Source organism: Muntiacus reevesi, chromosome 3, assembly GCF_963930625.1.
Source record: "Muntiacus reevesi chromosome 3, mMunRee1.1, whole genome shotgun sequence".
NCBI classification, from domain to species: Eukaryota; Metazoa; Chordata; class Mammalia; order Artiodactyla; family Cervidae; genus Muntiacus; species Muntiacus reevesi.
The window spans coordinates 129,093,975-129,117,074 of record NC_089251.1 but is presented as its reverse complement, the minus strand read 5'-3'; the positions used below and the strand labels follow the sequence as shown (position 1 = coordinate 129,117,074).

At 58.0% G+C, this 23,100-nt stretch overlaps 1 protein-coding gene across 2 annotated transcripts; it reads left to right on the top strand.

The window, feature by feature from the left end:
• Positions 1–6,671: 6,671 nt before the first annotated feature.
• On the top strand, positions 6,672–21,266 carry SLC4A3 (solute carrier family 4 member 3). Of its 2 annotated transcripts, none has more exons than XM_065927641.1 (23): positions 6,672–6,692; positions 7,237–7,380; positions 7,728–7,890; positions 8,481–8,755; positions 8,881–8,996; positions 9,399–9,598; positions 11,203–11,351; positions 11,510–11,690; positions 12,107–12,242; positions 12,525–12,708; positions 13,099–13,198; positions 13,655–13,839; positions 14,450–14,675; positions 14,860–15,078; positions 15,595–15,743; positions 15,926–16,120; positions 16,568–16,786; positions 17,355–17,444; positions 17,976–18,142; positions 18,601–18,854; positions 19,172–19,341; positions 19,498–19,671; positions 20,813–21,266. In XM_065927641.1, the coding sequence occupies exons 2-23, from the start codon at positions 7,330–7,332 to the stop codon at positions 20,888–20,890; spliced, it is 3,681 nt and encodes a 1,226-aa protein (XP_065783713.1). In that variant the 5' UTR covers positions 6,672–6,692; positions 7,237–7,329; the 3' UTR covers positions 20,891–21,266. The 2 variants fall into 2 exon arrangements, with proteins under 2 accessions (XP_065783713.1, XP_065783712.1); XM_065927640.1 differs by lacking the exon at positions 6,672–6,692 and adding an exon at positions 6,916–7,081.
• Positions 21,267–23,100: the final 1,834 nt, after the last annotated feature.

Below are 23,100 nucleotides of genomic sequence, written 5' to 3'. Positions count from 1 at the left end.
TCAGTCACACACACACACACACACACACACTGAGGCCAGTCTACAGCATTCAGCACTGGGTGGTCTGTTCTGGGGAGCAAGGAGGAGATGCTCTTGGCCAGTCTCAGTGACAGCCTGGAGTTACCTGAACCCAGACCTTACTGTCTTCCAAAAACTCTTCATCCTGCCAAGTTAGGATTATAAGTGCAAAGCTTGGTCCACTGGCCAAGGACTGTCAGAACCTACCTGGTGGAGGTAGATTTTGCATCACATCTTTGTCTTCTCTGAACTGGTGTGGTTGATAGCTTCAGTTTGGCTGCAAGACACACTGCCCTTTGAGATGTAAGCCAATTTTCACTCATTCCATGTGTGTACATTTCATCATTTTTCAAACTGCAAGTTACCTGAGGGCTTTTGTGTCTCTGGTTTGTAGTAGTATTGAGGCTAGTTTGATGGTTATCAAGCACTATGTGTCAGGTACTGGTCTAAGTGCTTCACACAGAGGAGTTCATGTCATCCTCTTAACAACCCTGGTTTTTTTTTTTAACTTAAAAAAATGTTTTTGGCTGTGCTGAGTCTTCGTTGCTGCAGAGGCTTTTCTCTAGTTGCAGTGAGTGGGGGCTATTCTCCAGCTGCGGTGTGCAGGCTTCTCATTGTGGTGGCTTCTCCTGCTGCAGAGCATGGGCTCTGTGATGCTTGGGCTTCAGTAGTTGCAGCATGTGGGCTTCAGTAGTTGCAGCATGTGGGCTTCAGTAGTTGCAGCATGTGGCTCAGTAGTTGCAGCATGTGGGCCCAGTAGTTGCAGCATGTGGCTCAGTAGTTGCAGCATGTGGGCTCAGTAGTTGCAGCATGTGGGCTCAGTAGTTGCAGCATGTGGGCTCAGTAGTTGCAGCATGTGGCTCAGTAGTTGCAGCATGTGGGCTCAGTAGTTGCAGCATGTGGGCTTCAGTAGTTGCAGCATGTGGGCTTCAGTAGTTGCAGCATGTGGGCTTCAGTAGTTGCAGCATGTGGGCTCAGTAGCTGCAGCATGTGGGCTCAGTAGCTGCAGCATGTGGGCTTCAGTAGTTGCAGCATGTGGGCTTCAGTAGTTGCAGCATGTGGGCTCAGTAGCTGCAGCATGTGGGCTCAGTAGCTGCAGCATGTGGGCTTCAGTAGTTGCAGCATGTGGGCTTCAGTAGTTGCAGCATGTGGGCCCAGTAGTTGCAGCATGTGGGCTCAGTAGTTGCAGCATGTGGGCTCAGTAGCTGCAGCATGTGGGCTTCAGTAGTTGCAGCATGTGGGCTTCAGTAGTTGCAGCATGTGGGCTCAGTAGTTGCAGCATGTGGGCTTCAGTAGTTGCAGCATGTGGCTCAGTAGTTGCAGCATGTGGGCTCAGTAGCTGCAGCATGTGGGCTTCAGTAGTTGCAGCATGTGGGCTTCAGTAGTTGCAGCATGTGGGCTTCAGTAGTTGCAGCATGTGGGCTCAGTAGTTGCAGCATGTGGGCTCAGTAGCTGCAGCATGTGGGCTTCAGTAGCTGCAGCATGTGGGCTTCAGTAGCTGCAGCATGTGGGCTTCAGTAGTTGCAGCATGTGGGCTTCAGTAGTTGCAGCATGTGGGCTCAGTAGCTGCAGCATGTGGGCTTCAGTAGTTGCAGCATGTGGGCTTCAGTAGTTGCAGCATGTGGGCTTCAGTAGTTGCAGCATGTGGGCTCAGTAGTTGCAGCATATGGGCTCAGTAGTTGTGGCTCTTGGGCTCTAGAGCACAGGCTCCGGAGTTGTGGTGCATGGGCTTAGTTGCTCCATGGTCATGGGATCTTCCTGTACCAGGGATCAAACCTGTGTCTCCTGCACTGGCAGGCGGATTCTTTACCACTGAGTCACCAGGGAAGCCCATCATTCCTGTTCTGATTGCCATTTTGCACATGAGAAATCTGAGGCCCATAGAGGGTAAATAACTTGCTCCAGGTCATGCAATTACCAATGACTGGTCTATGAACTGGCGCTGCTTGATCCCTCCCCTGTATGGCTTCTGGTAGCAAAGATGCGGTCTCCTTGAAAAACTCATCTGGAAAGTGAGTGGTATATTTCAGTTTGTTCTCCGGGCATGGAAGGTTTATTTATTTATTTATTTGTATATTTGTTTGTATATTTTTACAAAATATATTTTGTATACAAAATTATTGTATACAGATTTGTTTTGCATGCAAAATAAATCTGTATATTTATTTGTATATAAATTTATTTATATATTTATTTACAAATATGCACAATTTATTTATTTTTCTCTACTGGGTCTTTAACAGCTATGGAAAGGCACCAAGGTGTGGTGGTGGGGGCAGGGAGCACTGTAGTGTATGTGGATAAACATTAGACATGGAGCCATAAGCCCTCAGGTTCAATTCCTGGCCTTTCTGAGCCTCACTCTTCTCGCCTGTTAAATGGGATTAACATGCTCTACCTTAGAGGGTTGTTGTGAGCTCATGAGAATATGAATATTATAGTGGTTTGTACCTAAATTTAGGGTGATGAAATGATCATGGTTGCTACCTTTACTTTTTTTGTTGTTGCTATTGTTGTTGGCTGCACCGTGGGGCCCGCAGGGTCTCATTTCCCTGACTAGGGATTGAACGTGGGCCACAGCAATGAAAGCCCAGAATCTTAACCACTATGCCAACCAGGAATTCCCATTATCTTAAAAAACTTTTTTTTTATTTAAAAAATTTATTTATTTGTCTCCACTGGGTCTTAGTTGCAGCTCAGGATTTAGTTGCAGCATATGGGATCTTTAGTTGCAGTGTGTGAAAATTCAGTAGTGGCATGTGGAATCTAGTTCCCTGACTAGGGATTGAATCTGGGCCCCCTGAACTGGGAGGGCAGAGTCTTAGCTACTGGACCTCCAGGGACGTCTTTCCCATTATCTTTAGGATTAAAGGATGAATATGGTGAGGAATGACTAGTAACAGAAAAGGCGGGGCTACTGGGCCTGCTAATAGGATATCATTCTCTCTCTTGTGCTCTTCCCCAGCTCCCTGATAATGCCTCTAGTGCCTGGTGCCTGTTAGCCCATGCCCTGGACTCAGAGCCCGTTTTTTGGTTTCGTCAGTCAGGATGCCGAACTGCAAACAACAGCTACTCTCAACTGGAAAGGAATTTAGGAAAGGGAATAATGAATATTAGGTGGTATTCTGGGGAGGAAGGGCGAGCTGGGAATAACGACCAGCCACATCACTAGGGCTTTTATATTTCTATTCGGCACCAAAACCTCCAATACAGTGGCTATCCTTTGTACATGCAAGGCACACTCTTTTGTTATAGCAATGACTTCATTGGGAACTTTCCACAGTTCAGTCACTCAGTTGTGTCCGACTCTTTGTGACCCCACGGACTGCAGCACACTAGGCCTCCCTGTCCATCACCAACTCCCGGAGTTTACCCACACTCATGTCCATTGAGTTGGTGATGCCATCCAACCATCTCATCTGTTGTCCCCTTCTCCTTCCACCTTCAATCTTTCCCAGCATCAGGGTCTTTTCCAATGAGTCAGCTCTATGTATCGGGTGGCCAAAGTATTGGAGTTTCAGCTTCAGCATCAGTCCTTCCAATGAATATTCAGGACTGATCTCCTTTAGGATGGACTGGTTGGATCTCCTTGCTGTCCAAGGGACTCTCAAGAGTCTTCTCCAGCACCACAGTTCAAAAATATCAATTCTTCGGTGCTCAGCTTTCTTTATAGTCCAACTCTCACATCCATGCATGACTACTGGAAAAACCATAGGGGACTGACAATTTACAGGTGCACTGGAGATAGTGGGACACAGTGGAAAGCCTCCTGATGCCAGGAGATCTTAGTGGGAATAACAAAAGCACACATTGCTGTTAATAGGAGAGGTTGGTCTGAAACAGCTGGGGCCATCGGCATCTCACTCTCCACCCCAGAAGAAGCGATGAGCACGGGTGTCCAAAGGCCCTCTAAGGGGAGATTTCACTCCATCTCACTCCCCAGGGGCTAGGGGATAGAGGAAGGGGCTTGCAAAGCTAGAGACCAAAGCTTTTGAGTGGTAGCAGGGTGGGGGACTTCCCAACTGGGAAGAGGATGGGAGTCCGAGGGCCCTAGGAAGATGAGACCTCTACTCAGGTTAATCCCTGGGAAGGATGGGGCCTCAGAGGGATGTTTTGCGGTGCCCTTAAGGCATCAATATCCAGGGACTAGGTTGGCAAGACCCTCCCCAAGCTGCCTCGGTATTAAAGTAGCTGCCATCTGACTTTACAAGCTAGAAGATGGAGCCCGAGGCCACGAGCAGGACCAGGTGTCAGAGGACCCTGGGAAATGTTCCCAAAGGTGGGGACTCCCAGGCTCCTGTTTACCTCTAAGGAAGGGTAGGCTCCACCAAAGCATGCAAGGTAGAGACTTGGAACCGAGTTACCTGGCTCAGAGTGATAACAGACCATGTATTAGCGTGCTGGGGCTGCCATAACAGAGTCCCATGAACAAAATGGCTTAAACAACAGAAGTCTGTTGTCTCTCAGCTCTGGAGGCTGAAAATTTGAGATCAAGACACCAGAAGGGCCGTGTTCCCTCTAAAGGCCCAAGGGAAGGATCTGTTCCCAGGTTCTGGTTGTTCCTGGGCTGGTGGCAGCTCAACTCCAAACTTCACATGGCACTCTCCCGAGTATGTCTGTGTCCACATTTCCCCTTTTTATAAGGATACCACTCAATACTCTGGCCACCTGATCCCAAGAGCCGACTCACTGGAAAAAAACCTGATGCTGGGAAAGATTGAAGGCAGGAGGAGAAGAGGGCAGTATAGGATGAGAAGGTTGGATGGCATCACCGACTCAGTGGACCTGAGTTTGAGCAAGCTCCGGGAGACAGTGAAGTACAGGGAAGCCTGACGTGCTGCAGTCTACATGGTCAGAGTCAGACACGACTCAGCAATGAAACAACTTTCATATTAGAAAAGGAGCCCACCCTCTCCCAGTATAACCTCATTTCCAAATAAGGTCACCTTTGGAGGTACTGGGGATTAAGATTTCAACCTATGAATGGGTGGGGTGTGTGTGTGTGTGTGTGTGTATGTGTGAGCGTGCACGCACGTGGGGGAGGGTGCACAATTCAACCTGTAACAGATGGGTCTCACACCCCGAGTTTCAGGGCACAGTTCACACACTCTACTTAAACCCAGCTGACTCTCACCTGGGCGTCTTGGTTCACCCTCCCCACACCCTATGAGCCTGGAAGGCTGACCACCTCTCCTTTGCTGAAAGAGGTTGGGAGCAGTAACGGGCGGCAGCTGGGACATATACAGAAGATGCCCTGTCAGCAGCCTGCTTCCCGGCTGCAACCGTGGCAGGGTCACAGCTTTCCTGAATCTCAGCTATGATGAGGCCAAGAGGAGGATGGAGAGGGCCCAGACTGGACGCAGTGCTCAGCCGATGCTAGCTGCCTTCCCCTCTCCCTGCTGTTGGCTCTGAATGGAGAAAACCTTCCTTCAGGTTGAGTGGAAACCCAGCTGCGGCCAGGGTTTTGTGGGTGTGTCAGTCATTCGGTTGTGTCCCATGGTTTTGCAACCCCAGAGGACTCTTGAGAGTCCCTTGGATGGCAAGGACATCCAACCAGTCCATCCTAAAGGAGATCAGTCCTGAATATTCATTGGAAGGACTGATGTTGAAGCTGAAACTCCAATACTTTGGCCACCCGATACATAGAGCTGACTCATTGGAAAAGACCCTGATGCTGGGAAAGATTGAGGGCAGGAGGAGAAGGGGACAACAGAGGATGAGATGGTTGGATGCCATCACCGACTCAATGGACATGAGTTTGGGTAAATTCCGGGAGGTGGTGATGGACAGGGAGGCCTGGCGTGCTGTGGTTCATGGGGTCGCAGTCGGACACGACTGAGCGACTGAACTGACTGACTGACTGGACTGTAGCCCACCAGTCTCCTCTGTCCATGGGATTCTCCAGGCAAGAATACTGGAGCGGGTAGTCATTCCCTTTTCCAGGGGATCTTCCTCACTAGGGATTGAACCTGGGTCACTTGCATTGCAGGGAGATTCTTTACCATCTGAGCCAGAGGGCAGGGCTGGGAGAGGGGAAATTACCCGTCCAAGGTAACAGGGTTAAACCTCTTTTCCCACCTGGAGCCCATCATGCCCAGCACCCTGTACCCCACTCGCGATGTTGGTTACCCTCTCCTGGGTCTGGCCAGTGCCACTCTCCCCTGCCCATCAGCTCCATCCTGGGTTCTCCCTGCACATCCTCCTAAGTTCTAAGGATTCAGGGACGTGTCTTCATCAGCTGTAAAGCGAGGGGCAGTTAGGGACACGTCAATGTGCTAGGTGCCTAGTTTCATCCAGACCCCAGAGGGTCAAATTGGGATCCAGTGTAGCCTTCCATAGACTTTGCTCTTGAGAGAGGAGAAGTGACTACTTCAGGGATTGGAGGAGGGGGGAGGTTGAGGAAACTGAGCCAGAGAATCTTAGAGCTGGAGGGAACTTTGGAACGCCCCGATTCCAGGCCCCTCTGGCTAGATGGAGAAACCAAGGCCCAGGGAGGGGAGGTAACTGCCAAGGTCAAATTTTGGGCGGTGCCGGCAGCAGGAGCCAGGCATCTGGGGCTATGTCGGGACCGAAGGGACAGGTGGTGGGTGCTCCCCCAGGTCTGCGAGGAGGGGCTGGCGGCTGCGGAGGGGTCGCCTCCAGAACTCTTACAGGGAGGGGAGGCTAAAAGCAAGGTTGGTGCGTGAATCTGGGAATTGTGGGAGTGGAGGGTGGCGCACGCGCCCGGGGCAACGCGTGGGGCGCGGGAGAAGGGGCTGGTGGAAAGGTGGGGTCCTGCGGGGGCCGGCGCGTGGGAGCCGGGCCGGCCGGGGCGGGGTGAGTCACCGCCCGCCCGCTCCCATTGTGCGGCCCAGCGGCGGCGGCGGCGGCGGAGTTGCGGAGCCGAGCGCGAGGAGGTGGAGCCGCGGGCTGCGGGCTCCGGCGCCTGCGTCCGCTCGACTCCCCGCGGCCGCGGGCGCCCCCCGGCTGTCCGACCCTGCGTGGCGACAGGCCCCGGAGCCCGCGCCGGAGGGAAATGGGGCGCGGCGGCCGGCCCGGGCCTCGCACGCTCCGGAGCCCCGAGGTACCGCAGGGCGGGGCGGGGCGCGGCGCGCCCGGCCCGGGGGCGTCCGGGGTGCGGCGGGGCCTGGATGGGCGCTGGGGAGGCCGGGGGATCCGGCTCCTAAGAGAGGGAGGGGGCGGCGGCGCGAGACTCCTGACCCCGCCCTCCTTCCCCAGGGCTCCCCATTAGGTTCGCGCAGCGCCCCCTTCTTCTCACCCGGCTCACGGGTCCTTCAGTGAGTCCGAGCCTCCCAAGCCGCTTCTCCGGACATGGCCAACGGAGTGATCCCGCCACCCGGGGGCGCCTCCCCCCTACCCCAGGTGACCGACGCTCGCGGGGGTGGGAGAAGAGGAGGGGGAGGGACTGCAGGAGGAGGTGGGGGTGTCCTCTGGTCGACTCTGGGACACCTCCCCCCCACCCCGATCCAGGGATGGAGCTGGGCGGGGATATGGAGAAGGAGGGGGGTGGTCTTTTGGTATTTTTCTTATCTGTTGACCCCTCTGGTCCCAAGACCTTGAGAGCCCGGGAGGCTGACCCCAGTCTGAGCCTCGGGGAGTAGAAGATGGGGTCTGCTGGTCCCCCCCACCTCCACCTGGGGCTTGGAGTTGGGGTAGGTGTGTCAAGTTCATGGGTCGAGGGTCCTTAGAAGAGACTGCTGGGTCTGCAGGTCCGGGTGCCCTTGGAGGAGCCACCTCTGAGTCCAGACATGGAGGAGGACGATGACTTGGGCAAGACCTTGGCTGTGAGCAGGTTTGGGGACCTCATCAGCAAGCCCCCAGCCTGGGACCCCGAGAAGCCCAGCCGCAGCTACAGCGAGCGGGACTTTGAGTGTGGGTAGCCCGGGGACCCCTAGTGTGGCCGCCCTCACCGCCATCACCTTCATTTGCCACCATCACCGTGCTCACCACTGGCTGGGTCACCCAGGGCCATCTTATGCTGGACGCTGCGCTGGGCCACCACGCCGTGTTAAGTCATCCTGCCTCACTCACCCATCACCTGTCTGCCTGCCAGGGGAACTGGGCCCCAGACCCAGGGAAGATGTAGGGAGATGGGCCTGAGGCTGCCCTTGGTGACCTTCATCTTCCTCAAGGCTCTGTCCTTCCTCTGGCCCTGCCCTTTCGTTTCGGCCACCTCTCGTCCTCTCCTTGTCTCGGCTGATTCCACCTTTACCTTCCTTGCTGTATGTATCCTGGCCTCTCATACCCCCATCCTCCCCTCTCCATCCCTCCATCCCCCACTCTACCAGGCCTTACCCATGACAGGCTGTGGATACAGGTGTTGGGGGGAGCCTGACTCTGGAGGAAGGACCAGGGTGCCCTTCTTTGCGGCCTTGAGCTAGAATAATAAGGTGTGTGCCCCTAGGGTGGTGAGGGGCCCCCTTCTGCTGTGGGGGCCCCAACCGGCTCTCCTGCACCCCCAGTTCACCGACACACATCCCACCACACCCACCACCCGCTCTCGGCGCGCCTGCCTCCACCCCACAAGCTGCGGCGACTGCCCCCCACCTCTGCTCGGCAGACCAGGAGAAAGAGGAAGAAGGAGAGAACCTCTGCTCCCCCCTCCGAGGGGACCCCTCCCATCCAGGAGGAGGGGGGAACCGGAGTGGATGAGGAGGAGGAGGAAGAGGAAGAAGAGGGGGAATCTGAGGCAGAACCTGCGGAGCCCCCACCCCCAGAGTCCCCACCAAAAGCAAAGGTAGGGACCCCTGAAGGGGTGCTGGCTGCTCAGTGGGGGGCGTGGAGAGGAGGGGAGGCTTGGCAGTGGGGGATTAAGGGGCTGGGTCAGAGCATGGACCCAGGGCACACGCGGTTTATCCACAGTTTTCCATCGGAAGTGACGAGGATGACAGTCCAGGCCTCTCCGGGAGGGCTGCCTTCGCCAAGCCCCTGCCCTCGGTGGGCCCGAGCTCGGACAAGAGCCCCCAGCACTCGGTCAGGTACCGGCCCCAGGCCCAGCCCAGCGCAGGTCCCTTCCTGAACCCCAGAGAAGAAGCTGGGAGGAGATGAGAGAAGGGGCAGAGGAGGCAGACAGGGTGTGCCCCTTCTCTGCACGAAGGACCAGGAGGAGAGGACCGGAGGATCGGCAGGGACAGTCTTCCAGGAGAGAGAGGGTGTCTGAGTGGAGAGGAGAATGGGACAAAGAGAACCTGGGGACCGGCGTGATAGGCTCAGGAAGGTGGAGATAAGCTTTTTCTCTGCCCAGGAGAAGCCTGTGTTTAGTCCCCAGGGAGGCCATTCCAGCCCCATCCCAAGCTGGGGGAGGGTAGGGGACCCCCTCACCTGGCCCATCTCCTCGGAGCTTCCCTGCCAAGTTCAAGGCTGCCGTGTTGCCTCCTCAGCTCTCCTAGTCCCCGGGCCCGCGTCTCCCGAGTCACCGGAGAGAAGGGCCGACCGTGGAGCCCATCGGCCAGCTATGACCTGCGGGAGCGGCTGTGCCCAGGCAGTGCCCTGGGCGGCCCAGGCGGCCCGGAGCAGCAGGTGCCCACTGACGAGGCGGAGGCCCAGATGCTGGGCTCCGCGGACCTGGACGATATGAAGAGTGAGTGACACCCACTCCCAGGGGCGCCCAGCCTGTGAGGGACCTTGGAGAAGCTCGGTGCTCTTCCCTACCCAGGGCTGAGCCCCCTCTGCGGTATCCCTGCTTGCTGGAATGTGGCCAGTGACGGGGAGCTCACTACCTCACCAGGCCATGCCTCGGGTGCCAGAGCTGAGATTTCCCCTGGCGACACCTCTGCCCTTCCGTCCTGGCTGTGTCCTCTGAGTCACCCCCGGAATGAGGCAGCCCCCACGTGACGTTTAGAAACATCCTTGTACCCTCTCCCCCGAGGCTCCTCTCCTTGGGGCAAACTCTTGTTAACTCCCCCACCCCGAACCAGCCCCATGAGTCCGGGCCACTCATCCTGGTTCTGCCTCTCCCTGCATCGGGGCCCCTCTGCTCCCACCACACCATCCCCGACCGGGCCTGGCTGTGATCTTGGCACATTCCTTCCATCTTATCAGTGCCCTGGTTTCTGTGGCACCTGTCATCACCCATGGGGCACTGTGCCCAGGCTAGGGGCATCACCCACCCCTCCCTCCTCCCCCTTGGAACCACCGTGTGTCGGGGTGAGGGGGGGCAGTTGGAGGGAGGGCTTTGAGCTCAGTACGTCATGGAAAGTTGCCAGGGCCTGAGGACAGGGGCAGGAACAATCCGATGGCAGCAGGAGCAGCAGCAGCAGCAGTGGTGGCGGCGGGATGGGGGGGCCAGGGGGAGGGCGTGTTTACAGGCTCAGCGTGGGGGCTGGAAGCAGCGGGCAGCAGGCTTGGGGACCTAGGGACTTGGGGTCAGGAGGCCCGGCCACTTGCTCTGGTTGGACCAAGACCACCGCTGTCCAGGCTCCCATCTCTCCAGAGAGCCAGCGCTCTGGGAAGGAGCAGGGGGCTGCAGCCTCGGCCACCTAGGGGATGACGAGCCCACTGGAGGAGGTCACAGAGCCCAAGGGGACATCGAGCCCTGGGCCCGGGGATGCTGAGGACCAGGGCCCAGGGAGGGCTCCAACCCCCAGCCCTCGAGACTCGCTGACCTCAGAGGACTTAGAGATGTTTGTGCTGGACTTTGAGGACTATGACCTGTGGGAATCCATCAGGGGCCAGCTGAGCCCCATGGCGGGGGGACTGGCTTGTGAGTAACTGGGCTGCTGGCCTTGTTCTGGCTCCAGGCCTGGAAGGGGCGCGTGGGGAGAGAGGGAGGGAAGCCCTGCCTGAGTGTACCCATGGGGGGGATGTGGGTGCCAGGGGGCGCAGGCAGAGTCCTGAGGGTGCAGAGCCTGGGGACTTACTGTGGGTCCTGGCTCTACAGATTGAGAGGCCGTGGCCATGGCAGGGGCTGTGGACTGGGTTGGGTGGGGGTCTGCCTTTTTCTGTGGCTTAGCCAGCGTCCCCTGTGTGACTTTGGACTCGTCCTGACCCCTTTCTGAGCCTCAGTCTCCTCATGTATGAGATGCACCCCCACACCCCAGACAATGTGGTTTTGTTGGCGTAGCCCCTGGGTGACTGTGGCGCCCCCTCCAAGTAGACTGGCTGGGTGGAGCTGGGGGAGCTGGCCATGACCCCGGGGGGCCCTGAGCTGGTGCCCTGGCACGGCTGAGCCCACCTTCTCCGCAGGTCACCGGCTGGAGGACAACCCCGGCGTGCGGCGGCACCTGGTCAAGAAGCCGTCTCGGACGCAGAGCGGGAGGGGCAGCGCCGGCGGCCTGGCCCCCGTCCTGCGCAGGAAGAAGAAGCAGCAGCAACTGGACCGGCGGCCTCATGAGGTACCAGACCCCGTGGGGATGGGCCTTTTGGTCCCGCTTGCCTCTCTTCCCACCTTTTCCCTCCCTCCCTGCCTGCCTGGCCCATCACCCACATCCTCAGGACAGCTGGGCCCACCCGGCGGCCCCCCCAGGCCCTCACCCTGGGCACCCCACCCCAGGTGTTTGTGGAGCTGAACGAGCTGATGCTGGATCGCAGCCAGGAGCCCCACTGGCGGGAGACTGCCCGCTGGATCAAGTTTGAGGAGGACGTGGAGGAAGAGACGGAGCGCTGGGGGAAGCCCCACGTGGCCTCGCTCTCCTTCCGAAGCCTGCTGGAACTCAGGAGGACCATAGCCCACGGTAGGGGCGCTGCAGAGCTCGGCCGGGGCCAGGCTGCCCAGCTCCCAGGACGATGCCCTGGGGCCGGGTGAGGTCTGGCTGCCCCTGGGGAATGTGGGGTCTGCACGGTCATACTCTGAGGGGCGGGGCTGTGCATGGGGCCCTGGCTCTATCCCTGGGGCACAGTAGGTATCCGTCCAGGCAGTAAGCGGACAGATGACTCCTCTCTGGGCAAGGAGGGGCGGTGCCCTCACCCCTGCTCTCTTTTCCATCCCTTTCGGGCTGGGCTGTGGTCACGTGGAACTGTGTATCTGCCTGGGCACGTGGGATGCTATGCTCACCAAGCATACTTGCCTGCCCCTGGGGGAGCAAGGCCACTGGGAGGGGTGTTTCTATATCTAACGGGAATGAGATCCCTTCCCTGTCTGTTCCCCCAGGGGCTGCCCTTCTTGACCTGGAGCAGACCACTCTGCCAGGCATTGCACACCTCGTGGTGGAGACCATGATTGTGTCTGACCAGATTCGGCCGGAGGACAGGGCCAGTGTCCTTCGCACTCTGCTGCTGAAACACAGGTGCCGGGGTGGGGTGCCTGGGAGGGGAGATGGCCTTCAGGTTCAGCTGCCTTCCAGGAGCACAGACTCTCTCAAGTGGCTCTTTCCCGTCTGCTTGAATACCTCAAGTGACAGAGAGCTCATTCCTTCACCCTTTAGAAAGTATCAACCATTAGAAAGTTCCTAATTACACTGAGGCAGAGAGAATGGAGGCCTCGACCCTCCATTTCTCATTTCCCCATGACCTCAGGCCACCAAGGACCTCTCCTGCTCACCTGCCTGCTCCCTCTGCCCTCTCTCCAGCCATCCCAATGATGACAAGGACAGTGGCTTCTTTCCCCGAAATGCGTCCAGCTCCAGTGTGAACTCCGTCCTAGGGAATCACCACCCAACCCCCAGCCACGGCCCTGACGGTGCAGTACCCACCATGGCCGATGACCTGGGGGAGCCAGCCCCTCTCTGGCCTCATGACCCTGAGGCCAAGGAGGTCAGTTGCCTTGCTCTGACCTGGGCTGGGGGACAGCAAGGGTTTCATTGAGTGGATCAGGAAGGTTGGATGCCTGGTGCCAGGCTAGGCATGGAGAAACAGGAGGTTTAAGTGGGATCATGGGGCAGGGCCAGAGGAGTCACTTAAATAAGATAAAGCTGCAGTGGTGGTGGGGCTTGGAGGAGGGGTCCAGATCCTGGACTGGTCCCCTCCTGATGTGGGGCATATCACCAGGAGCCCCCACCCTGGCTGGGGTGGGGGGGCGGCGGGGAGAAAGCGAGGCCCAGATCCAGGGGTTGGAGGCAGAGTCCAGGCCTGGAGTGAGGGATGGGAGGGCCTGCCACGGCCTCCGGTCTGGGTCCCAGCCCTATTCCAGTTCTGCGTCCTCAGAAGCCCCTGCACATGCCTGGGGGAGATGGTCACCGGGGGAAAAGCCTGAAGCTGCTGGAGAAGATCCCTGAAGATGCCGAGGCTACTGTTGTGCTCGTGGGTAAGGAGGGCTGGGTGCTGGGGCTAGGGGTTATGGGCGTGGATGCCTCCACTGCAGTCTGCTTGACTTTGGCCTGCAGGCTGCCTCTTCCATTCCAGCCAGGCCCTCAACCTGCCCTTTCTCTTCCTCTCAGCCCATCTTGCCCCAACCTTTTCTTCCCTAATCCTCTGTCTGCTTCTTGTTCAGTTTTCTGCTATCTTGGCCTGCTGCTGGTCCATATAGCACCTTTGTGAGAATTAGACAAAGGCAACTCTTCCTTAATACCCTTGATCTCCACCTGTTGGTAAATTATAATAAATATACAAACATATAAACAAATAGGGCTACTTTAGATTGGGGTTCCTTTGTGCAGTGTGCAACCTGATCAACTGTACATGATGGCCCTATATAGCCCCTGCAGGGCCTGCCTTGACCTCTTGCCTTGGCCCAGCACCCTGCGCCTTGCTCTCCCTCCAGGCTGTGTGCCTTTCTTGGAGCAGCCAGCGGCTGCCTTTGTGCGCCTGAACGAGGCTGTGCTCTTGGAGTCTGTGCTTGAGGTCCCCGTGCCAGTTCGCTTCCTCTTCGTGATGCTGGGGCCAAGCCACACCAGCACCGACTATCACGAGCTTGGGCGGTCCATTGCCACCCTCATGTCTGACAAGGTGGGTCTTGTTCCCCGGAGCCCTGTTTGTTCCCCGTCCCTCTTACTGTCCCCCAGTGGCACCCACGAATGCAGGGGTGCTTCGGCCCCCCTGGGTGGAGACAGTACTCTGGAGTGGTGGAGGCAGCTGTGAGCGGAGACAGAAAAGGGAGCTGGGACACAGGGAGGTGGATCCAGGAGAGAAGCCCAGGCTCTGAAGTTTTGGATGTGACAGGAGACTTGAAAGGGAGGCAGGATCCTCCAGGGCTTGGACAGGAGGGCCCTCTAGCCAGGGATGGTGTTCGAAATACTTACTGACCAGCAGGCTTGGGCACTCTCCAATCAGAATGGAGGTTGGATTGGTAAGGCAATGCCGGGCGTCACTGTTGCATTGTGGAAAAGTCTGGAGGTTCTCCCAGGGGGCTAGAGAACGCTCCTGGGGGTGAGGAGTGGTGTTCAGGGCTGTGGCTCCCTGCCAGAAGGGACCTGAGTCATAGCTCTGACCAGCATCCTGGACCTGTGTGTGTGGCTGAACATCCCCCTTGCCTCTGGCTCTGTGATGGCCCAACACCTCCTCCCTGAAGGCCCCCTCCCTGGGCTGTGGGCTCAGCCCCTGCCTCTCCTGCCCTCAGCTGTTCCATGAGGCTGCCTACCAGGCGGACGACCGGCAGGACCTCCTGAGCGCCATCAGCGAGTTCCTGGATGGCAGCATCGTGATCCCCCCATCCGAGGTGGAGGGCCGAGATCTGCTGCGCTCTGTGGCTGCCTTCCAGCGCGAGCTGCTCAGAAAGCGCCGGGAGCGTGAGCAGACCAAAGCCGAGCTGACCACCCAGGGTGGCTACGTGGCCCCCGGGAAAGGTCTGACCCTATGGGGCCCGGGGCTCCCTGCACCCATGTCTCCTTGGCCCCGTCTGACTCCTGAGTCCTGCACTCCGACTTCTAATCCCTGACCCACGTCTCTGCCCTGGGACCTGGGCTGGGAAGGATGCGGCCCAGGATCTGCTCCCAGCCCAAGGTTCCAGCAGCCTCTGTGTTCCCCCAGAACTGTCGATGGAACTGGGGAGCTCTGAGGCCGCCCCTGATGACGACCCCCTGCTGCGGACCGGCTCGGTGTTTGGGGGGCTTGTCCGGGACGTGAAGCGCCGGTACCCGCACTACCCCAGTGACCTGCGGGACGCCCTGCATTCCCAGTGCGTGGCCGCCGTGCTCTTCATCTACTTCGCTGCCCTCAGCCCCGCCATCACCTTCGGGGGGCTGCTAGGTGAGGGGCAGGAGGAGAGGTGAGGGGACTCAGTGTCACCTGCAGCATTCCTGGGCCAGGGGGTCCCGTGGCCACTTCTGGGATGCCTGTAATGTGAGAGGGAGTGGGGCATCCGGTGACCACCCTGGGGGGCTGGTGCTGATGGTGGTGAGGGGCCCTGTCTACCATTCTGGAGGGCGCTGCTCTGTATTTCCTAGGTCCCCAGGTTAGGGGAGGGATTCCCTGGTGGCTCAGATGGTAGAGAATCCGCCTGCAATGGGGGGAGACCTGGGTTCGATCCCTGGGTTGGAAAGATTCCCTGGAAGAGGGCATGGCATCCCACTCCGGTATTCTTGCCTGGAAAAATCCTCATGGACAGAGGAGCCTGGCGGGCTACAGTCCAGGGGTCGCAAAGAGTCGGGCATGACTGAGCGACTCAGCATAGCACAGCACAGGTTAGGGGAAGCTAGATGCGAAAGGGGGGCCAGGTGGAAGGAGCCGGGCCACGGCCACCCCACTGACACTCGCTCGCACCAGGGGAGAAGACGGAGGGGCTGATGGGTGTGTCTGAGCTGATCGTGTCCACGGCTGTGCTTGGCGTCCTCTTTTCTCTGCTGGGGGCCCAGCCGCTGCTCGTGGTCGGCTTCTCGGGGCCACTGCTTGTCTTCGAAGAAGCCTTCTTCAAGGTGACTGCCACCCAGTCCCTCCCCAGGGGTCACTGGCTCTACCTGGAGCCCCTGGCCCAGGTGATGGGCCTCCGGGGTGGCTACCCCCCTCCCTCGGGGTTCGCCTGTCCCGCCTGTCCCGTGGGGCCCTGACAGCCAGGGCAGACAGCTGTGGGTAAGTGCCTCTCTCTGCGAATCTCTAGTTCTGCCGGGCCCAGGACTTGGAGTATCTCACGGGCCGTGTGTGGGTGGGCCTCTGGCTGGTGGTGTTCGTCCTCGCCCTGGTGGCCGCGGAAGGCAGCTTCCTGGTCCGCTACATCTCGCCTTTCACCCAGGAGATCTTTGCCTTCCTCATCTCGCTCATTTTCATCTATGAGACCTTCCACAAGCTCTACAAGGTGGCAGCCCCCAGAGGTCTTGGGGGTGGGTTTACGTCGGGGCTGGGCAGCACCCTGGGTGGGGTGCGGAGCGCTGGAGGGGGACGGGACAAGGAGGAAGGCTCTGTAGGTTGTGGGCATGGGGGGTGAGGATGCGCTCAGCCCGATCTGAGCTGAAGTGCAGGTGCCAAAGCCAGAGGTTTAAAGTCTGGGTTTCGCCTGCACCGGTATGGGATGAAAGGGGGCCCCTGTCAGTGCTTCTGGGCTGGGGGTCCTTGGGTCACTGTGCGTAGAGGAGCGGCGTGAGTGTGTGTGTGAGATGGAGCTGGATGTCCTGTGTTACGTTGCCTGCTCACGTGTGGGAGGGGAGGGGACCGCCCGCCCTCTCCCTCACAGGTGTGTACTGATGCTGTGAAGTCAGGCTCACCTGCCCAGGTGAGCACTGGGGCAACCTTGTAACCCACCCAGGTCTTCACGGAGCACCCGCTGCTGCCATTCTACCCGCCCGAGGGAGCCCTGCAGGCGGAGCTGGACCTGAATGCGAGTGCCCTGCCCCCCACCGAGGGGCCGCCCGGCCCCAGGAACCAGCCCAACACGGCTCTGCTGTCCCTCATCCTCATGCTGGGGACCTTCCTCATCGCCTTCTTCCTGCGCAAGTTCAGAAACAGCCGCTTCCTGGGCGGCAAGGTGTGTGGTCGGCGGGAGTGGGGCCTGTAGAGTCCCCGTGGGTGTCCCTCCGTTCCTGCTGGCACCACCAGGCTCCGCTCTGGAGAGGAGGGGCTCCTCCCTTCTCCCAGTTATGGGAGACCCCAGCCAAGTCCGTGCAGCCCCCCGCCCCCTGTCTGAAGCCCTCAGAGAAGTGTGACCAGGAGAGGAATGCCCCCCTGGGCTGGGTGGGCATCTGTGGGGTTTACAGGTTCAGGTCAGGAGACTTCTGGCTCCTGCTCAGGCTTCCCTGGTAGCTCAGCTGGTAAAGAATCTGCCTGCAGTGCAGGAGACTGGAGTTCGGTCCCTGGGTTGGGAGGATCCCCTGGAGAAGGGCATGGCAACCCACTCCAGTATTCTTGCCTGGAGAATCCCATGGAGCCTGCTGGGCTACAGTCCATGGGGTCACAAAGAGTCAGACAGAATGGAGCAACTAATGGTGCTACTACCGCAGGCTCAAGAAGGGTCTGGGTAATAAGCCCCCATGTCAGTTTCCTGACTCTTCCCTTATCCCCCTCTGGCTCCCTTCCCCTGACTGGTCCTTCTCAAGGCTCGCCGCATCATCGGGGACTTTGGCATCCCCATTTCCATTCTGGTGATGGTCCTGGTGGATTACTCCATCACAGACACCTACACACAGGTGAGTGAGCCCCAACCCCCTCTGGCAGCTGGTTCTCACCCCTAGGGCCTTGACATGGTGGCCATAACAGGTCCCCACTGCCCCAGCAGCCAGTCAGGGCTGGAACCCAGCTTTCCTAGTGGAGTGGCTACATGCTGGTGCTGCATAGGAGTGGGTGGCTGGGGGGTTTCAGAAGCAGCCGTGTGGTCCAGCTGTGGAGGCCAGCAGGGGGTCTGGGGCTGTGTGCGACCCTTAGTCAAGACTCTTGGAGGAACCAGTGTGAGACTGGGGGCAGAATGACAGGTGCCCCAGAGCAGGTCTCCTGACAGCTCCCCTGGGGCTCAGGGAGAAGGTGGATCATTTCCTCATTCACTGCCAGAACCTTGGAGGGACAATGACTTTGGAGGATTACAGAACTAATTTTCCCCAAAGCTGTCTGTTCACATCCCAATTCCCTGGAGCCCTGGTGCCGGGGACACGGAGCTGGGTGGGAACAGCTGCTACGTGGAGTGGCTGGCGTCCCCAAACCCAGTCTTCCTTCTGGCCGTGCAGAAGCTGACGGTGCCCACGGGGCTCTCAGTGACCTCCCCCAGCAAGCGCACCTGGTTCATCCCGCCCCTGGGCAGTGCGCGTCCTTTCCCACCCTGGATGATGGTGGCGGCCGCTGTGCCCGCACTCCTGGTCCTCATCCTGATCTTCATGGAGACACAGATCACTGCGTGAGGGGACGGGGCGGGCCCGGGGCGGAGGAGGCTGGGGAGGAGTGGGGTCGTGGGACTGGCAGCCTCCTAGGGGGGTCCCTGGGCCTGGGGCATGGTGTCCCCGTGATGCTCCGAGAGGATATCTGTCTGTTGCCACCACCACTTGCAGGGTGGCACTTGACAGTCCTCAGAACGTGCTGGCAGCACGCTCTCTCAGTCAGGGATCCTCACATGTGTCTCATTTTGGTTAAACCACAATGACGTGGTGAGAGCTGGCATCTGGCTTTTGTGGTATTTGAATATCCACAGTATTGGGAATTTGCCTCAAACTTGCTTAAATGTGAGAACTTCAGTTTGAGAGCTTGGAAAAGAAAGCTGGCGGGTCCTGGCGGACAGCCTCCGCTCTGCATGTCCTCCGCCCTCTTCTGGTCCCCGCTGTGTGTGCCCGCCTGCCCCTCACCCCTGCTCTCCCCCAGGCTCATCGTTAGCCAGAAGGCGCGGAGGCTACTCAAAGGCTCTGGCTTCCACCTGGACCTGCTTCTGATCGGCTCCCTGGGTGGGCTCTGTGGGTTGTTTGGGTTGCCCTGGCTCACGGCCGCCACCGTCCGCTCGGTGACCCACGTGAACGCGCTGACTGTTATGCGCACTGCCATTGCGCCCGGCGACAAGCCCCAGATCCAGGAGGTGCGGGAGCAGCGGGTCACTGGAGTGCTCATCGCCAGCCTTGTAGGTGAGAGCGCCCGTCTTGTAAACCCCGGCCCCCACCCCACAGACTTGCCTTCTGGGACCTGAAATCCTTTCTCCATCCCTGACTTGACCCAGATCTCTTCTGAGTTTCCAAATGCATCATGAATAGCCCCGGCTCTGACCCCAGACCTGTTCCTTGACACTCCACGTTCCTTGGTTCTCTGTCCAGCTCTATCTTCTCTTGGTCGCAGTGACTGCACAGGCGCATCCGTCCCCACAGGGGCTGTTGGAGGGGTCCCGTGGGTGTCTGTCTTCTCCAGGCCTGTCCATCACCATGGGGGTGTCTGTCTCCTCCTCCAGGCCTGTCCATCGTCATGGGGGCTGTGCTACGTCGGATCCCACTGGCTGTGCTCTTTGGGATTTTCCTGTACATGGGGGTCACGTCGCTTTCTGGCATCCAGCTGTCCCAGCGTCTACTGCTCATCCTCATGCCGGCAAAACACCATCCTGAACAGCCCTACGTGACCAAGGTAGGGCCGGGAGGCATGGAGATGGGGAGACGGGGTAATGGGGGGACTCTGAGGGACCCCAGCACTGGAGATGGACTCGATGACTCCGGAGGATAAGTTGGGACCTGCGGAGCCGAGTCCCCAAGGATGTGGTGAGACCCGACACCTGTTCCCCAGGTGAAGACCTGGCGAATGCACCTCTTTACGTGCATTCAGCTGGGCTGCATCGCACTGCTCTGGGTGGTCAAGTCCACGGCGGCCTCACTCGCCTTTCCCTTCGTGCTGCTGCTCACAGTGCCTCTGAGGCGTTGCCTTCTGCCCCGGCTCTTCCAGGACAGGGAGCTGCAGGCGGTAAGGGAGGGTGCTTGGGTCGGTCTTAGGGGGCCTGGGGCCCTGGATCAGGGAGGCCTGGCTCCCAGTCTCTGTTGTGTGACTGATCTTCTGAAATCTCAACGGGGCTCCTGGGTTTCTGGTAGCTCAACTGGTAAAGAATCTGCCTGCAACGCAGGAGACCCCAGTTGGATTCCTGGGTTGGGAAGGTCCCCTGGCGAAGGGATAGGCTACCCATTCCAGCATTCTTGGGCTTCCCTGGTGGCTTAGTTGGTTAAAAATCCACCTGCAATGCGGGAGACCTGGGTTCGATCCCTGGGTTGGGAAGATCCCTTGGAGGAGGGCATGGCAACCCATTCCTGTATTCTTGCCTGAGAATCCCCATGGACAGAGGAGCCTGGCAGGGGGGTCGGACAAAGTTGGACACGACAGAGTGACTAAGTACAGCACAATGGGGCTACTAATAGAGTCTCCCTTATGAAATTGTGGTGAGGATTAAACATGAGTCCAGGTAAAGCAATGAGAAGGGTGGTTTGGCGTGAAGGAAGCGGAGGCTCTTGGAGACAATTGTGCAGGTTGTGTCCTGAACAAAAGCACACAGCTGAGGGATGGGTCGGGATTGAAATCCATTCTGAGCCCTGCTTCGGTCAGCTGGAGCAGGCATCCCCACTCCCCAGGATCTAATGCCTGATGATCTGATGTGGAGCTGATGTAATAATAATAATGGAAATACTGTGCACAGTAAATGCCAGGTGCTTGAATCAGCCCGAAACCATCTCCACTCACCAGCCCCATCCCATTCTGTGGAAAACCTGTCTTCCGTGAAACTGGTCCAGGCTAGGATCCTCTGAGCTAGAGGAAGGGGCATCTTTTTGAAAATGTCCATTCACACATGGTGTACAAAGGCACCAGGAGCTCGGAGCACCAGGAAAGTTTTTCTGTGTGCCGGCTACCATCATTATTATTAGGAGGCATCACTAGGGGGTGACCCGAAGCTTTCGACCAGAGGGAGGTGCTTCAGCTTGGGGCCATGGTCCCTGTAGACAGTGAGGCTGGAAAGGTCTGGGGGCAGTGAGGGCTGCCAGCCAGAGGAGGAGCTGGTGAGTGGGAGGCGGCAAGCCCACTTCCCCTGCCTTTCCCAACTTTCCACTCCCTTCTACAGCTGGACTCTGAAGATGCTGAACCAAACTTTGATGAAGATGGCCAGGACGAGTACAACGAACTTCACATGCCCGTGTGATCCTCCACCATGGTGCCGCTGGGTGACCCTGACACCTTAGTGATCAACACCTGGGCCCCAGTCAGAGCCCAACCCCAGGGCCAGCTGGCTCCTCATGACCCAGAGACGTGCCTGGAACCACTACTGTTGCCTCGGCCAGAAGGACCCCCTGACTCTACCCCAGGCGCTGACCTCGTCTCACCCAGGTCCTTTCACCAGACCAGATCGGCACAGGCTTTGAGCTCATTATAACCACACTCCTTGTCTTGTGTCTGCTTCACTTTCTTGGTTCCCTTTCTGGTTTCTCGGGTCATACTTACCATCTGGAATTGGAAGTATTCTGTTTTCAGGGTCATAAAAATCAAGAGTTTTGAGGCAAGGACAGAATTCTTGGGGAAAAGGGAGAGAATCAAGACCACAGAAGGTCAGAGTTGGGCCTTATCACCCACCCCCAACCCTACCCCCTACTCCTCTGAAGTATAGTTCAGCTGCTGGAGGCTCAAGGTCTGGCTTAAGGTCATTTGCCATTAATGCAGCCCCAGTTTAGAAGGGGAGGGAGGGAGAGGGGAGAGAGCAGGTTGCTCTGCTTTAGCCACTAGGGAAACCAGAGCGTCCCAATGACTGTGGAGCTACTGAGGGGAATGGAAAATGTTTATATTCTTTTCATGATCCTGGACATTCCGAAGAGCTGGGACAGTAGCTGCCCAGTCCCCTAGACGCCAGGGTGGAGCTGGATTTGGGGTCCCTGGACCATTTTAGATTCTCCAGGCTTAAAGGAGAGGCAATTCTGGGACTCCTGAGGCCACTCCTTGTGCAACAGTCTTTGTTAGGCCAGAAATAACCTGGGAGGCCTTGAGGAGGGTGCAAACTGGGAGCCGGTTGCGTCACAGTTACTAGGCAACCCGCAGCGTGGTTCAGCCGCTAGTCCCTGTGTTGCCCTCTGGTGGCCGCTCTCTTACACTGCAGACCCGGTCCGGTCTGAGCCCGGGAAGCACTGCCACCTGGTGGACCCGCTGTGGTCAAAGATCCCATTCAAGTACATTTAGTTCCTCCTAGGGAAACAGCTCCTACGGCTTCCCTGGTGGCTCAGCCGGTAAAGAACCCACACCTGCAATGCAGGAGACGTGGCTTCGATTCCTGGGTTGGGAAGATTCCCTGGAGGAGGGCAGAGCAACCCACTCCAGTATTCTTGTTTGGAGAATCCCCATGGACAGAGGAGCCTGGCGAGCTGCAGTCTGTGGGGTCCCAAAGAGTTGGACACGGCTGAGCAGCTAAGCATAGCATAGGGAGACAGGCGGGTGGGGCCAAGAGGTGTCATGGACTCCCGTGAGCACCCGAACTGGGATGCCTCGACCCTACGTCAACCACTTCCTCTGGGGCTAGCTCAACTCCTTCCTTGTTCTTTCCCCATTTTCCTCCCAGATGTTCAGGCCGACAGCTAGAGCCCTGAAATTTGGAGAGGGCTCTAGCCTCTTGTGAGACTGTTCTGTTCATAAGGAAGAGAGATGCCAGGTGCCCCTCCAGCTGTCCTCGGTTGTCATTCAGACTTAAGTATTAATATTTCAGTCCAGTCGGCTGCTTGAGTCTCTGGCGCCATGAAGGCCTCCAATTGCATCTGCCCTCTGTGAGGACAAGATTCCTTTTCCCTTAGATGGGCCAAGGCCAGGTGGAATTCCTGAGGAACTTCGCCAAGGAGCAAAGTGAAGGTCAAACATAAACTGGGACAGAGACATGCAAACCCGATACAAAATGCGGAGATGGCAGAAGCCACACATAGAGATAGGCTTGGCAGAGAAACTTTGCACTTTCCTTTCCTGAGCTCTAAATCAGGTTGCCTGGTTCCATCTTCTGGGTCTTGGGGCAGCTTACCTGTTGGGTGTGGGGGATGCTGAGACGCCCACAGGAAGGAACCTACTTCTACCAGATCACCTGAGAGGAATAGTGACCTGGACCCTGAAATATCGGCTCTTCATTGGACCGAGTTTGTGTCAGTCATCTCTGCCTGGCGAATACCTGAGAACTGTGGGCGCTGCTCAACTGGAAAAGTGAGAAGAGGGCGGGGCCTTTTGAAACTGAATGAGTCCCGGTCCTGGCTAATGGGTCAGGTGGCCTCCAGTATAACTAGGCCTTTGAGGCCTCAGAACAATGTGGATGATGATTTAGCTGCTAATTCGTGTACCCCTCTTGCGACTCCATGGTCTGTAGCCTGCCAGGGTTCTCTGTTCATGAGA

Bases quoted from the DNA above. Each gene is read 5' to 3' on its own strand.
- SLC4A3 (XM_065927641.1), top strand. From the start codon at position 7,330: ATGGCCAACGGAGTGATCCCGCCACCCGGGGGCGCCTCCCCCCTACCC. The intron at 11,352-11,509 runs GTACCAGACCCC...ACCCCACCCCAG, and splicing joins TGGACCGGCGGCCTCATGAG to GTGTTTGTGGAGCTGAACGA. The intron at 15,079-15,594 runs GTGAGGGGCAGG...CGCTCGCACCAG, and splicing joins CACCTTCGGGGGGCTGCTAG to GGGAGAAGACGGAGGGGCTG.